The 16,458-nt window shown below is 40.2% G+C and overlaps 1 protein-coding gene across 3 annotated transcripts in view; it reads right to left on the bottom strand.

Annotated features, from left to right (window-relative positions):
• The window catches only part of IGF1 (insulin like growth factor 1), a 74,192-nt gene extending 58,145 nt beyond the window's left edge, over positions 1–16,047 (bottom strand). Inside the window, exons 1-2 of one of the 3 annotated variants that reach the window (XM_058191459.1) lie at positions 16,014–16,047; positions 9,199–9,361 (exon numbers count right to left, since the gene is read on the bottom strand). In XM_058191459.1, coding sequence (XP_058047442.1) covers positions 9,199–9,355 — 157 coding nt within the window. In that variant the 5' untranslated portion in view covers positions 9,356–9,361; positions 16,014–16,047. Of the gene's footprint in view, positions 1–9,198; positions 9,362–13,249; positions 13,483–15,756; positions 15,981–16,013 lie in introns of those variants that run through there. The other 2 variants (XM_058191458.1, XM_058191457.1) reach the window with 2 other exon arrangements.
• Between the last annotated feature and the right edge of the window lie 411 nt (positions 16,048–16,458).

Below are 16,458 nucleotides of genomic sequence, written 5' to 3'. Positions count from 1 at the left end.
TGACTCATTTCCCAGAGGACCATTGTTCTGTTTTTTATTAGCAAGTGTGGATTAGGTTGAAATTTTTCCATCAGTTTTCTTAGATGGAGGAAGTCCTCACAGACAGGGTCAGTGTCATAATTTTCTTTGAATTAATGACACAAATTAAGTGTTTCCTTTATAATTTCAAATACTGTTTTTTCTGGAAAATGGATGGAAAGATATTACCTTTGGAAGGTCCAAAATACATAACTAGTCACACTGTTATTAGAGTCAACTAAAATGTCATAAGAGGGTGAGCAGAGTTTCAAGTTTTCCAGAATATCTTGCAAGGCAAGCTCTTACAAAAAACTAGCATGGGAAAAAATGAAAGAAATAAAAAACTAGGGTAGATAAGGTCTGCAGTTCAAAGACAGTCTAAAGACCAAAACTGTAGTTGGTATGCAGTAAGGAAAGGTATTAATAATTGTCAATGTATGCACTGAAGAACAAAAAAAAAAGTTGTTCAATCGCTAAGTTGTGTGCGACTCCTTGCGACCCCATGGATCTGGGGTGGTATTCACTTACCTTTGCTACCAGTTCGCAAATGCGAGCTCACCTATCACCTCCGCGCATGCACAGGACCTTCTGCGCATGCGCAGAGCATCAAAAACGGGATGTGATGACATCCGGACTGGTGGGCAGAGCCTCCTGAAGCTGCCTCTACCAGTTCACCTGAACCGGATAGAACCATCTGAATACCACCACTGCCGTGGATCACAGCACACCAGGCCACCCTGTCCTCCACTCTCTCTTGGAGTCTGCCCAAACCCATGTCCATTGTGTCAATGACAATATCTAACCATCTTATCCTTTATTGCAGGGGTCTCCAACCTTAGTAACTTAAGGTTTAAGCAAAGCTGGCTGAGGAACTCTGGAAGTTGAAGTCCACAAGCCTTAAAGTTACTAAGGTTGGAGACCCCTGCTCTACTGTGCTCTTCTCCTTTTGCCTTCAATTTTTTCCAGCATCAGGGTCTTTTCCAATCATTTGGAGGCCAAAGTATTTGAACTTTAGCTTCAGTATTTGTCCTTCCAAAGAACAGTCAGGGTTGATTTCTGTTAAGATTGACTGAGCTGATCTCCCTGCAGTCCAACAGCCTCTCAAGAGTCTTTTACAGCACCACAATTCAAAAGCAACAATTTTTGATGCTCGGTCTAACTCTCATAGCCATATATTACTACTGGGAAAGCCATAGCTTTGACTATAAGGGCCTTTGTTGGCAAGGTGATGTCTCTGCTTTTTAATATGCTGTCTAGTTTTGCCATAGCTTTCATCCCAAGGAGCAGGGGTCTTTTAATTTCATGGCTGCAGTTGCTGTCTGCAGTCTGAAAACACAAATGCTTTCAATCTGTTTCCTGCTTCTCATTACCATTGAGTAGCATCATAATCTTATATCCTTGAAATCTGCGAAGTATATTAGATAAAACTTCAAGCCAAGTTACATTGTCTTACATAAAGGTAAAGTGATTCTTCCTCAAGCTAAGCTTGACTCCTAGTGCAGGGGTCCCCAATCCTTGGGCTGTGGCCCAGTGGTGGGATTCCAAATCTTTTCCTACTGGTTCTATGAGAGCACACTTTGTGCTTTGCATGTGTGTGCGCATGCGCAGCACTCAAAGACCGCCCTCAATGTCAGCGCTGGTGAGCTGAGCTGTTGTTTAGCTCAGCTGAGGCGTGGCAATCTGCTCTGCCTCACAAATCAGCTGAGTTAAAAAACAAGGGAATATAGGATAGGGAATGGTGGGGGTGGGAGGGTGGGGCCAGCCAGAGATGGTATTTGCCGGTACTCCGAACTACTCAAACTTTCTGCTATGGGTTCACCCAAACCGGTCTGAACTGGCTGAATACCATCTCTGCTGTGGCCAGTACAGGTGGCCACTTGTGCTCCCTTAGTGCAAGCAGCACGTATGTGCCCACTGCTCACACAAATGGAGCTGCACCTGCTTGTGTGTGCCTGCCTACCACTCACAGAGAACTATCCCCTCTCCCCCCCTTTGCCAAGCCACTAAGCCAGAAAGGTTGGAGACCACTTGTCTTAGTGAGAGTATGGATATATCTATGAATTTTTCTGGAGGACAAGAAGTGGTTCTTCTGCAATTGTTCAGTTTCAGTCTTACAACACGGTGAGTTCCTGATGATGATTCATCCAAGTAAGAAGCAGGTGTGGACCTACTTGGTCCTAATCAGATAAAGTTTCTAGGTGTTGTCAACAGATGATCTTAGTAGTATTTAAAGCTATTTCACTTCAGTATCTTTTACTTCAGTTAGAAAATTTTCCTCATGCTGTCTGCCCTTGAAACCAGCAACCTTTCTTTTCTTTTTTTACCTTAAAATCACTTAGAGATTTAATATAAGAATCCAATCTACTCAGTAGTGGGATTCAAGTAATTAAACAACAGGTTCTCTGCCCTAATGATTTCTTCCAACAACCAGTTTGCCAAACTGCTCAGAAAGTTAACAATCGGTTCTCCCGAAGTGGTGGGAACTGGATGAATCCCACCACTGAATCTACTCCTAAAACTTTGTTTTAATTAGAAGAAGGATGCTAGGAACAGAGAATCTGCTACTGATTCCCCCCCCCCGAACTAGTGGCACATCCCACCCCCCCAGCCAAAAAAAGTTCTCCAATCTGGGCTCAGAGAAAACTTTGAGGATTTATAAATAAAGAGAACTGATTCATGAAAGCTTATGAAATAATATATTTTACCCTTTAAGGAAGCACAGAACTTAAGTGTTCTCTAACGAGTAGTGAACTTTTCAAACCTCACATTTCTCTCTAACTAAAGTCAAAATGTGAGCTGAAGAATTTCTGATTTCTCATGTACCAGCCAGTCCTTCCTGCCCACCCAGATTCTGGTTTTCTTTTTCTCTTTTCCAAGTTTGATCAGTGGTGGTAATATGAAAAGTCTTTTCACAACCTAGGGTAGTCCATTAAATGTTTGTAAGAAGCTTAAATGTACATAGGAAATAAAATTCTTTTAAGACCTATTGAAATTGAGGTATAATCATAAAAAAAGGAAGAGGAAAAAATAGTTCTCCTCTGTTTTCTCTGTTATCCCATTATTGTTCCCAATATTTTACATGCAAAGAAGGAAGAAGGTTCAGAGGTGGGTTTCAGCAGGTTCTGACCAGTTCTGGAGAACCGGTAGTAAAAATTCTGACTCATCTATTCTCTGACTCCCAAGTCCCAGCTGATTAGGAGGAAATGAGGATTTTGCAGTAATCTTCTGCTGGATTGGGCAGGGAATGGAGATTTTACAGTATGCCCACCAAGGCATGCCCACCGAGCCATGCCACGCCCACCAAGCCAAACCCACAGAACCAGTAGTAAAAAAAAATTGAAACCCACCACTGAGAAGGTTTATTTGGGGCATATAGGAGAACTATGGGAGGGTGTTGAGAATAGGGAGAATCAGAGGGAAGGAAACTAATTTTTCCTGCTTGTTGGGGTTTTTCAGAAAAAGATGTTGTACATCCTTTAATGTTAAGCAGCATATGGGGGTAGTAGTGATAAGAATATCTTTTCCCCTCACTTTGTTTCAGGTTTTTTGTTACCTAATTTCTTTTGAATGCTGTTTTCTTTAGAAAAAGTAGAAAAATGAATTCTTTGGCTGTTTGCTAGCGTTGTACAATTCCTGGGTCAAGTGTGATGCATAAATTAGAGGTTGACAGCATTATTATTGTGGAAGGGGTTTTTTTTCCCCCTTTTACAAAAAACGAAATGCCAAAGTCTTGTCTCTAAATACCTGCAATTCCTTTTTAACCGAGACATAGGTTTTCACGTGATTTTCCAGCTGTTTGGATCCGAAGGACCAACATGCTCTTCACAGAGATTTCAATTGGTTGCCAAGCATCTCATTGTGAACTTGGAAAGCCAGAATTTCCCCCTGCCATGGAATTTAGGCTACTAAGCAGCTTGCTTTAACAGCAGATGATGGAATGCTCTACAAAGAGAAACAACCTGGAAACATTTTATGCTATTTGGCAACCAGTTCAAGATTACTTGACTCAGTGAAATATGACTTAGTCTTTATCACCTAGCTGTTCCTGGCCAGTTCCTTCTTCTGTTTTTTTCATCTATCTCTGCTTCCTACAGCTTAATGTGTATGTGAATTCTTTTTTTTTTCAAGCAATGGGCATACATATTGCTTTTTCTTTTGGTCAAATATTGGTTTATACAGTATATAAATCAAGATCTACCATGGCGCTGTAGGTAATACGTTGATCTGTGCAATTGGAGGTGCCTGGCTCAACTGTTGGAATATAGGACCATAAGAAGTTTAGAATAGAATAGAATAACAGAGTTGGAAGGGACCTTGGAGGTCTTCTAGTCCAACCCCCTGCCGAGGCAGGAAACCCTACACCATCTCAGACAGATGGTTATCCAACATTTTCTTAAGAATTTCCAGTATTGGAACATTCACAACTTCTGCAGGCAAGTTGTTCCACTGATTAATTGTTCTAACTGTCAGGAAATTTCTCCTTAGTTCTATGTTGCTTCTCTTCTTGATTAGTTTCCACCCATTGTTCTACCCTCAGGTGCTTTGGAGAATAGTTGCTTTATATGGACAAATAGTTGCTTTATATGGACAAAGTTCATATACTGCATTATAGTAGCTATATTTGTTTGGTTTTGCTGAGTTGGAATTCTGGGAGTTGATATCTAGATGTCTTAAAATCCCCAAGTTTGAGAAACATGGACATAATCCCTGGTTCTGCGGAAGAGACTCCAGAAACTCTGTTGGAAGCAAAGACAGAGAGACCTATCAACATGCACATACAAAATTTGGGTGGTCATCCCGCTTTAGGTGCACATAACCTGCCACCCAAAACAAGGCCTAAGGGAAAGAAATGGGAGCAGACCAAGGATAAGTTACAGCAGTGGTAGCAGAGCACCTGCTAGCTTAGCCATGATGGTCTGCTAGTGAGCTCTGCCTGGGCACAGGTTCATCCTTCCTCTGAGCCTGAAACTGTGGATTCAATGATTAGCCTTGTATCTCTCCACCAACTGTTCAGTGTTCAGCTATGGCCCAGGATTCACAGAACCTGAGTAAAATTATCAAACTGCTGCCACTGCCACTGTTCCTCTAGTACAGGGGTGTCAAGCTCCATTTCATTGAGGGCTGCATCAGGATTGTGTTTGACCTCAGGGGATCAGGGGTAAGTGGCCAGAGTGGGTGTGGCCAGCTCGATGTCACTCACCGAGGCTCCATTTTTGGCCACGATGGTTTCCTGCAGCTCTCTGCCAGGGAAAATGGAGCACGGGAGGGCTGTGTGTGCCCTCCTGAGCTCTGTTTTCACTGGCAGAGGCACTGCGGGCCAGTCCTTTGCTGTTTCCAGGGCAGACTGGCGGGCCAGATCTAAGCACTTGGCAGGCCAGATCCGGATGCCGGGCCTTGTTCTAATATTATCGAGCAATCTCTGTTCTGCAGTGCAGTGGTGGGTTTCAAAAATGTTTATTACTGGTTCTATGGGTGTGGCTTGGTGAGCGTGGCATGGCTTGGTGGGCATGGCAGGGGAAGGATACTGTAAAATTCCCTCCCCAATTCAGGGGAAAGTTACTGCTAAATCCCCATTTCCTCCTGATCAGTTGGGACTTGAGAGGCAGAGAATAGATGGGGGCAGGGCCAGTCAGAATTTTTACTACCGGTTCTCCGAACTACTCAAAATTTCTGTTACTGGTTCTCCAGAACTGGTCAGTATCTATTGAAACCCACCTCTGCTGCAGTGTGTGCAGGATGTAAGGCACTTTCTATTGTTCTTAATTGGAGCAGGTCACTCCTCCCTTTTCCCTATCTCCTTTTTTCCATCAGTCTGGTCTTTGACCTTGTCTCCTGGTGTCCCTTCACACTTTCTTTGGTGAGCCAATTGAGATGACAGAGAGTGACGCCTTTTTTCATTAGCTGACTGATGTGTGACCTGCAAGCCTTAGTTCTGCAACCAGATCCCTGTGCAAAGGACCCACCAAAGGATCCCACTGCACAGAAAGAGATTTTGATCTGTTTTTTGACCCATGAGATTCCTCCCAGGGGGAGGTGCACATTCCTGGAGGTACTGCAATACCAGGCCGATGCTTGGAGTGGACGGAGCAAGCCTCTACATATTGTCACAGGTCACAAAAAGTGACATGGAGCACCACAGATTGTCCATGAGGAAAAAGCATGAAGGCCCTGAAGTAGAATAAACTGTTTTTGTGGGTCATTAAGAATGCTATATTGATTCAACATGCACAATGCTTGAATGCTAAGTCCTTGAATATCATCATCAAATCCTTGAAAACATGGAGACCTTATTTGTGCAGAATGTGAAGGCATGAGTCACACTGAGTCTTGTTCTCTCTTTTCCCAGTATGCTGAAACCAGGAGGATTTCAGAATCCTTCACTCACATCCTCAATTTATTATAGTTTATTCAGCAGTAGCTATGGGTCAAGTAGGACTTCCAGGTCACATAGCTACCCCATCAAGAGGCACATTGGAATGAGATGAGAATCTTTAGGAGGAAATGGCAACCTGAAGGCCCTTCCACTCTTTTAATACTTTGAAATTATTTTAGTTTGAAACTAAAATAGTGTAAACTTTTAGTGTAATGTTTATGTATAGTTTTTAAAGCTTTTATGTATTATTATTATTATTATTTTATTTATTTACATTTATATCCCGCCCTTCTCCGAAGACTCAGGGCGGCTTACAGTGTGTAAGGCAATAGTCTCATTCTATTTGCATATTTACAAAGTCAACTTATTGCCCCCCCCCAACAATCTGGGTCCTCATTTTACCTACCTTATAAAGGATGGAAGGCTGAGTCAACCTTGGGCCTGGTGGGACTAGAACCTGCAGTAATTGCAGGCAGCTGTGTTTTAATAACAGGCTATCTTACAGCCTGAGCCACCATGGCCCTTGGTATTTGAATACCACCCAGAGTTCTTCTGTATAGGAGATGGATAGTTTCTAAATGTGATATAAATATAGTGATCAGACGTCCCGCTTTTGGCGGGACAGTCCCGCTTTTTAATAATTTGTCCCGTGTCCCACGGCAATTCCAAAAAGTCCTGATTTTTGTTTTGTTTCACTCCCATTCTGAAAATGGGAGGCAGCAACACAAGAGGAGGAGGCGGAGAAGGGGGAGTGGCGGAGAAGGGGGTGCGAGAGGGAGGAGAGACGCCACTTGACTTCACCTGAGAGAAAGAGAAGAGCGGAGAGGAGAGCCGAGGAGTGCCAAGCCTGCCTGGAAGAGCGGAGAAGCAGCAGCCGCTCCTCCTCCTTCAGGCAGGTGGCAAGACTCAGCGGGCATGCGCAGCCCCCCCCCCCGTCAATGGTGTCCCGCTTTGCCATCGCTGAAATCTGGTCACTTTAGATATAAATAAAAATAAATAGTTTTGTTTTAAGATTTACAGATTACAGTTTAACAGAGTTGGAAGGGACCTTGTCGGTCATCTAGTCCAGAGGTCTCCAACCTTGGCAACTTTAAGCCAAGCTTAAAGTTGCCAAGGTTGGAGACCCCTGATCTAGTTCATCCCCCCTGCCCATGCAGGAGACCCTGCAATTTCTTAATTGCAGACTGTTTTGTTATGTCCAGTTCTTACAGCTTACACACACACACCAAAATAAATAACAAAAAAGACACCTACAGCATCAACATCAAGACCAAGTGACGATATATTACTGGGTATCATTAGGTTATTGATGGTACAATGCCAAGTTGATGGATGACCCCTGATAACAGGTTAATATAGCTGTTAAACAAAGTGATGAAAGGAGGCAAGAACTATACCATAAGATATCCTATATGAAAAGGTGCTTAATGCCCAAATGTAAACATCTTCCAGGGGCCAATATCCATTACAGATGTCCAATAAAGAGGAGCTGAAAGTCAATGTGATCATCATAGGTTTTATTAAGGTGCTGTAAATACTTACAGGAGTAAACATGTTCCCTGTATAGGGCAACAGGTAACCATGTTCTGTTCTTGCCATGCCATGGCTATGCCAAGGGGCTGGTTTATAAAGTTTTTGTAACCATTCACAAAACAAATTGTGTGAGAAGCTAGCTTAGTAAAATGTTATTCCTGTGAACTCTTCAGTATCTCTGAAACCTGAAATTATCTGTGTGCATTTTAAGCTCTTAATTCATAATTTCAATTAAATATTTTTTAACCAAAGAGTTGGATATTAAAATCAAGATTTCTTATACACAAGCATGAAACGTTCCATTACATGATATTCCTTCTTAATTCATGAAGTCACATCCATGTGAAACTGTTCAAGCAAAATTATTCTCCAGCCTTGTTCCCCAAATATCTTGAAGTCAAAGCAATACAAAAGATTGTTCAATGCAGTATGCACCTCTTGGTAGTTGCTTTATGTTACCATTTCCTACCTCCTGCACTTCCCACTTCAATGACAATTCACATAACCACAAAAACCAGATGTTGGAAGAGAGTTGTAATAATGATATAACACCCAGTTTTTAATTTGCTTAAAAGAGAAATTGTGCAGGACTAAACCATTTCCAGATGCAGCATCTTGTACCAGAAGTTCTTAGGGTGGAAGAGAGGTGAAATTGGTAAGTATAGCAAGAGGAAAAGAAAAAGAATAGTTAGAAAGTATAATAGTGAGGAGTGAGTAGAAGATGTTAAACCCACACAAACATTTTTTGACCTATAAAGTAGAATTTGAGAGAAGCCTATTATATTATTATGTACATATACTATTATTTGATAAATACCATACAGACATGCATATACCCTCTTCCACATATACATCAGTGGTGGGTTTCAACCAGTGTTACAATTGGTTCACTTCGCTTCACTTCACACATGTGTGCAAGCGTATTGCATTTCAGAACAGCTGAGGTACAGCAATCTGCTCTTCCTTGCCTATCAGCTGGGCTAAAAACGAATGAATATAGGTAGGTATAGTGCAGGGACGGGCGGGAGGGCCCAGCTGATGGTCGGAGCGAACCGGTTGACTCTCAGCTCACCATCACCACTACCAGCTTGTCCGAACCGGGGTGAACCAGTAGAAACCCACCACTGATACACATGGGTGTGGAAACACTGTAGAAAGCACAGGAATTGGTAGCTGATGTGAATGACCCAAAAATTTACATTCCCAAGAAAAACAACAGGAAAAAGTGACCCAACTTTTCAGCGAGAAAAGGATCAATGGATGGTAAAACTTACTGAAATAAAAGCCTCTTTCTCCACAGACAAATTGAAGAGCATCAACCAACTCAGCACCACAAAGTGTTTCTTGGCCCGCAGCACCAACAGAGGAGCTGGTTAATGTGAGTAAACACAGGCCAATGTAGAAGAAATTAATGGATGTTGCAGTGAGCATCTTCACCTGTGAATGAAGTAAAAACAAAACTATGTCAGTGTTTTTTCAGAAAATCCCAATAAATAAGGTGCTTACTTAAGTAGAACCAAATTGATTGCTTTATTAGCACAGAGGCCCATTCAGAAAGAATGATTACATATTGAGGAAAATTCTGATCAAATAACCATGAATCTTGTCCAGCTAATATCTATGGGCAATTTTAAATTTCTATTTCTGATAGTTCCTTATTTTTAAACAGATTTGACTGGACAGCCCTTGAAACTTCATTCAAATAGGTCCTGGACAATATTTCAAGCAAACAACACTATAAACTAGGATACAGGGCTACTCCCAGGTGGGAAACCCAATTTTTTAGTTCTTTCTGACCTCTTGAGAATTGTTTGTTGTTTCACTTCATGCTTTTGCTCTGAGGTATACCCTCATCTGCTTCAAATTTGATTGAAGTAAAATCTGAAGCAAACTCAGGAAGGTACAAGCATTTTGAGCAAAATAGACTAAGAAAACATCTCATTTTCAGATAAAACTTTTGCTTTTTGTGCATTTTTAAAAATCAGATACATATGTACCTTAGTGTATTTTGTACGTTGGTGTGGCGGTTGATTTCTATTTTGCATTCTTTCTTTTTCTTAAAGAAATCCATGGGTCATTGTGTTGGCATCCAGGGCCATCTTCCATGCCTTAAATTCAAGTTCAACAAGTACTATAAACTAAGGCAGGGGTCTCCATCCTTGGCAACTTTCCGACTTGTGGACTTCAAGTCCCAGAATTCCTCAGCCAGCAAAGTTGAAGTCCACAAGTCGGAAAGTTGCCACGGTTGGAGACCCCTGAACTAAGGCATCTGCAGGATTTTGATGAACTCAACTCCATTGAAGAGTTACTTAATTTCAGTTCAAGCAAAACTTCTGTGTCTTTTAAACTTCACCAACTTTTCCAACTATTACAAGAAAACGGTGACATTAAAAATGGATCTATTTCCCTTTTAAATTATTAAAAGCAGAGGAGTTTCCACACCCAAATATATATTGAACTTGGCAGCTAATTGTTAAGTTTTCAGAGGCTTAACTCACAGATATAGTGTGGTCCAACCGTGAAGGGCAAGGCCAAAAAGATTGGGTGTGATCCAGCTACAAAAGCAGTTTTAAACCCCTATATAACTGATGTTTAAATTAGGATCAGCAGCTGTGTTGTGTTACTGGTGCAGCACAAGGCAGTTGCAGTCTACTAATCTTTTTTAAACATCTGAGACAATTAACTACCGGAGAAATGGGCAGAAATTACAAACACAAGCACCATCAAACTCTGAAAAGTGTAAAATGCCTAGATGAATTCACTAAGAATTGGGAGTACCTCAACAACTGCAGTATAGAAATTCTCACACTTGTAACAAAATATTGTAGTAAGGAATCTTTCAATTCCATGCTTAATGCAGGTAGCCATGCTTTCTTCTAGGATGTTCCATTCCATTTCTCTGTCCCTGCTACATATTGATATGAAGTATTCCATGATTATTCTATAGTATGGCAATCCTCATTGGGTTAGATTGATTTATTTGTTCATCATACTGATATGCTGCCCATCTCACAATCAAGTGACCCTTAGATTTAGAGGTATGGATTCTACTTCCACAAATATTTCTTGTATACTTGTGATAACTCAGAAACTGTGCTAATTCTACATGGGTTTTTCTCCAAGTAATTTAGCAAGTAATTTAGGGACACGGTGGCTCAGTGGCTAAGACACTGAACTTGTCAATCGAAAGGTCAGCAGTTCAGCGGTTCGAATCCCTAGTATCACGTAACATGGTGAGCTCCCGTTACTTGTCCCAGCTTCTGCCAACCTAGCAGTTCGAAAGCAAGTAAAAAATGCAAGTAGAAAAATAGGGACCTTTTAAGATATGGGATAAATTTTACCACTGGTTAGAAGAAAGGTACAGATAAGCAATGGATAATTATGTAAGAAAATGATAATAATGTATTTGTGGAAAAATGGTAATTTTTGAAGTAAAGAAAGAAAAAACAACAAAATGATGGAGCCAGGAAGAAAACACCGAGATGTCACATGGAAGGATTTGCTGATGTTTTAAATGTATGTTTGTCTATAAAATAAAAAAACTTTATAAAAAAAAAGAAAAATAGGGACCACCTTTGGTGGGAAGGTAACAGTGTTCCGTGTGCCTTTGGTGTTTAGTCATGCTGGCCACGTGACCATGGAAACGTCTTCGGACGGTGCTGGCTCTTCAGCTTTGAAACAGAGATGAGCACTGCCCCCTAGAGCCGGGAATGACTAGCACATACGTGCAAGGGGAACCTTTACCTTTACCTTAATTTAGCAATAGCAATAGCACTTAGACTTATATACCACTTCGCAGTGCTTTACAGCCCTCTCTAAGCGGTTTACAGTCAGTATATTGCCCCCAACAATCTGGGTCCTCATTTTCTCAGAAGGATAGAAGACTGAGTCAACCTTGAGCAGCTCAGAATCAAACTCCCAGAGTGAACGGTGAGTAAGACCTGCAGTGCTGCATTCTAACCACTGTGCTGCCACGGCCCTTAATTTATCTCCAAGATTGGTTTCTAAATGAGCTGTACTAGCATCATCATCATGATCATCCCTTTTTCTCAGCCTCCCAAAATGTTGCCACATTATAGGATTATTGAAAATTACAATGTTGCCTGGTAAGTAGAAAGAGATTTGATTGCCAAACACTTGATTGGCAATGGCTGGAAGGATTACACATGTTACTTGTCTTAATATCTTTGAAAAGCAGGTTTTCCTTCTATGAAACTTTTTCCAAGAGCATTCCTTTTCCTTGAGAGACACAGACAGAAAGACAGACAGACAGACAGACAGGCAGACAGGCAGACACACACATACACACACACACACACACACACACACAGAGAGAGAGAGAGAGAGAGAGAGAGAGATATTCAGACAGAATACACATACAATTTATTCCTGGAGGTGGGGGGGGCAATCAGAACCACAGACAGAAACCAGTTCTTAGCAATGCCTAGCTTGGCCTTCACATTAAATGCAAAATACTTCTCTACAAAAGCCCATCTACATATACTAGCCCATGGCTAGTATAATGACTAGCCAACCTAGCAGAGAACCTAGGGAACAGATGAGAGTAATAGGCAAGACCTTCATTTATGGAAACATCCAATATACAGAAAGAAAGATATTTAAAAGGCTCAATGAAGATGAAATAGCTGTTAGCATTTGCAAAACATGATAGTCCAGAATAGTAGAAAGGCAAACATGAGTGTGACTTCAGAAGCAGAAATGAGGTTCACTATATTCAATCATAGTCTCAGTTTTCATAATACCATTTCTCTCTATTTAATGATACCTCAAAAGTGTTTAAGGCAGAGGTAAGTCACCTGCTTTCACAGGCTTGCTCTCGAGGATGCAATTCAAAACGTTATCCCAGCATTGTCCCAATGAAATGGGATTGTGTACCTACTGAAGAACACTGTGTATTCAACACAGTGTTCTTTGATCCCAGTTGGCTTTGCCTCAGACATAAACTTCATTTAACAATGTTATTTTTTCTGAGACTGCAACAGACTTTGCACACTGTAAAAAAGAAGAAATATCAAATCTAGGACAAGAGAATGGAACTCTGTGTTATTCCCACTCCTTTATGTGAGCCAAGAATGTGACACCATACACTTGCCTAGAAGTTCAATATTTTCTCCTAGATCTCAAAATCATAATCTCTTTACAAAGTTTTGGAAAGAAGAAATAATGGCCAAATGGACCAAAAATCCTACCCCATCAATCATATAATAGTGTCTTTGAAGATTTATCCTTAAAAAAAATTCTCTGATGTATCTTAATATTTCTTCATTTAGATGAAAAGACTCAAGTCATTAAAGGAATACTTACGATAATCAACAATTTGGTTGCTGGTCTTTTCAATAGATCAGAGTGTCCCCAATTTATTGTCTGTCCCATTTGAACTGAAGGCAGAGGCCTTTAAAAGCAAGTCCTGGAAAGTGGGTGGGGTTTATCAGAGTGTCTGATTAAATTTGGACTCTGAGTCCAACTCTGTACTGTGCAGGACTGGCTAAACAATGTGGTAATGAATGACCAATTATGTTTCATAGCTGCAATTTCAACAGATCTTCTCCTTCAGAGAAGACCCAGTATCTTCTGCATCTGGAGTGCAGCAATCCAAAACAGTGGCTCTTAAAGTAGCCAGCAGATGGATTGCTCCTTGGCTTTAACACCTTCTTTTGCCCTCCCCCAACTCCTCCCCATTCGGCAAGCTTCAAATCAAGCAGCGCGTTCAAAAAAACGCATGAGCGAAATTTGGGCCCGCGCCGGTTTGGTGGCTATCTAAAATAACAACGTTTAGGGTTTCCTGAAAGCGCTTTTCGGAGACACAGCAGCTGGAATACTGTAGACAGAAGTATCAATCTGTGCTAAGGAAATACATATGTAAGCTGTCAGACATCATCATTAGGTAAATAAGGCAATGTATACAACCAACATGATACCAAGGAAGCATTGAATAAGAAAAAATATACTGTAAGTACATTGACCACCAGGACAAAGTGGACGGGTCTGTTCTGTTTGAGACTCATTATACCTAGGTAGCCAGATGTTATTCTATGGGGTTCAAATCCTCACCATTAACTCATGGACCTTAGCACTTTAAAATACTATATACAGTACATGAACTTTAGGAGCTATCCAGGTCCTGGCACTCAATAGGTAGAGAAAGTAATATATAGTATCTATTAGAATCACCTTTCCTTAAAATTTCAGAACAGAGAGATACAAATGTTATATCTTGTCATGCCTTTGTGTGCCAGGTATTCTTTTTCTACCTATTGGCATTCACAAACAATACTGAAGAACCAAATTCCTTCTGGAATCTATGGTAGAAGTCTAGCAGGATCAGTGCAGCTAGTATTATCCAGAAAGAAGTTGAGAAAAGTTCTCATGGCACTAATCTCAAGAATATCCTTATCTCAAGGATAGCCCTAGGAAGTCAGGAAAATATAATATTTGGAATTAAGGTTGCAGGTTTATGAACATGTACACTGTAATAATCCACATTTAACTTGTTGGATTTTCTCCCTGACATGCATGCATAAGATCCAGCTAACAAATCCTTCTAAACTTAATAGGATTTGGTTTTCAGCTAACATGTTTAGTGGTTTAGTACTGCCTTCTTTTATAAATTCAGTTTTGCTACACTCTGCTAATTAATTGTGATTTGGTATCTATATTATGTTGGGAAGCTTATAATAATAATAAAAATTACGTTCCTCTTTCCAATAAACTGGACATTGGATGCTGTCCATAGTTCTGCAGTTATAATCATGACCCTCCAATAGCTATTGATTTCAGCAATATTTGCAAGACACTGTTTATTCTTACTATAAACATGTTATAAAATTATTTCTTTCAAGTAAAGTAAAATGGATAAATCATACTTAGGCAAGGTAGGTTTTTTTTTTTTAGAAAAGTAAAAACAAAACTAAATTGGCACCTACAGCTTTGGAGACTGTCAGCTGCGCACAACTCTGCCTACAAAATGGAAAAACAAAACTTTATTCTTGAAGGATATAATTTTGCTGAGAATGGAAACTTGAGGCCAGCTGACAGAAACAGAGGTCAGTGGAACTACTGAAGTCAAATTTAGCTAAGAGGAGTTATGTTTCCAAGAAGCAGTGAATACAGGATATGATTTTAAAAATCCTATCAAACTTTGTTTAACAAAAGCTGCTTTGTGAAAGTAAAACAAAACTGCATAAAATAGTTTGTTCACTTACTGCATAAGCATGAATTTGAAAGAACAGAAAACTGTGCATGGTTCTTCTTTAAGAAAAGGAAAAACAATCCACTTCCATAGGAAACTATTAAAAAAAACTCTAAATGTAGATTGATGCCAATAAGCAGCTGCTATAAAGACTATATACTGAAATCTCTGAGTTACTTCTGTACTTCTGGGTATATAATAATCCTAGAGAACTGAAGCTGCTACTTGATGTCTAATGGGTATCACTATGTCAACATTTGCACCTGCAGTGCAATTCAAAACTGCTTGTATTCAACTCAGCAGTTATTAACCACAGCAAATGATGTAAGTGGGAATTTTAAATATGACAGAGCAAGGATTTTTGCAGAAAGTTTTTCTAATCCAAGTTGAATTCTTAAGTACCTTCACTGTTTCTAAGCTGTGTTCAGAGCAGTCATTCCATGCAGTCATTTTTCAACTGTGCTAAAATTGTTCAGCAGTTTAGAAATAAAATCCCACTGCAGAAATAATGCCACTGAAAGTGTCTATTGAAATCTTCAAGCCAAAATCTGATTACACATATAGCAACATTATAAATTATATATATACTTCAAAAAGAAATCAAATAGGAAGAAAGATTTACCTTCAAGAAATCACAAAAGCAGCACTTAAATAATAGTGTTGAAAGACTGCTGGTTTCCCCCATAGCTTCTTAAGTGCAAACTCTGGAAATGAATTGGTTAGCAGAGGAATAATGAGGGGGGAATAAAAAGGAAAAAAAAATCCAAGAGATATTCACATATCAATATTGAGGAGTTTTATTCCATTGCGCAGGCTTGATCTGCTGTGATTTGAGAATGAGATTTAGCAAACAGAAGAAGATTTAGAGAAAATCCTCACATTTATCTACATTACAGACACTGTAGACAGGAAACAGCTGGAGGAGCATTTGATTTCTCTCTCTCTCCCTCTCTTCTCTCCTTTCTCTTTCTCTCCTCTCTCTCTCTCCCTCTTCTGGCAAAGTTACTGAGTAAGGATTTTTGGGCACAATGACAAATAACATCATACCTTTGCATTTTGAAACTGGAGCACTGAAGTGTCGTTGGTTTTTTTTTTCCCACCCAATCCCCCTCCTTCTTTAAAAGAATGCACGCTTCTGAATGGAAGACAAGAAAATATAGTTGAAGAACTCTTGAGAAGCTGAAGCCGCAATAACAAATGAAACATGTAAATGGACATGTTTCAGCTGGCTGCAATAGATACCCAGAGATTAATTCAGATACCTTTGCGCTGTATTGTCCAAGAAGCTCCTGGGATTTCTGCATGTTGGCCACTGTGAGAACCA

The sequence above is a fragment of the Ahaetulla prasina genome, chromosome 7 (genome assembly GCF_028640845.1).
Source record: "Ahaetulla prasina isolate Xishuangbanna chromosome 7, ASM2864084v1, whole genome shotgun sequence".
Classification (NCBI taxonomy): Eukaryota; Metazoa; Chordata; class Lepidosauria; order Squamata; family Colubridae; genus Ahaetulla; species Ahaetulla prasina.
This window is presented reverse-complemented; position numbering and strand designations above follow the sequence as displayed.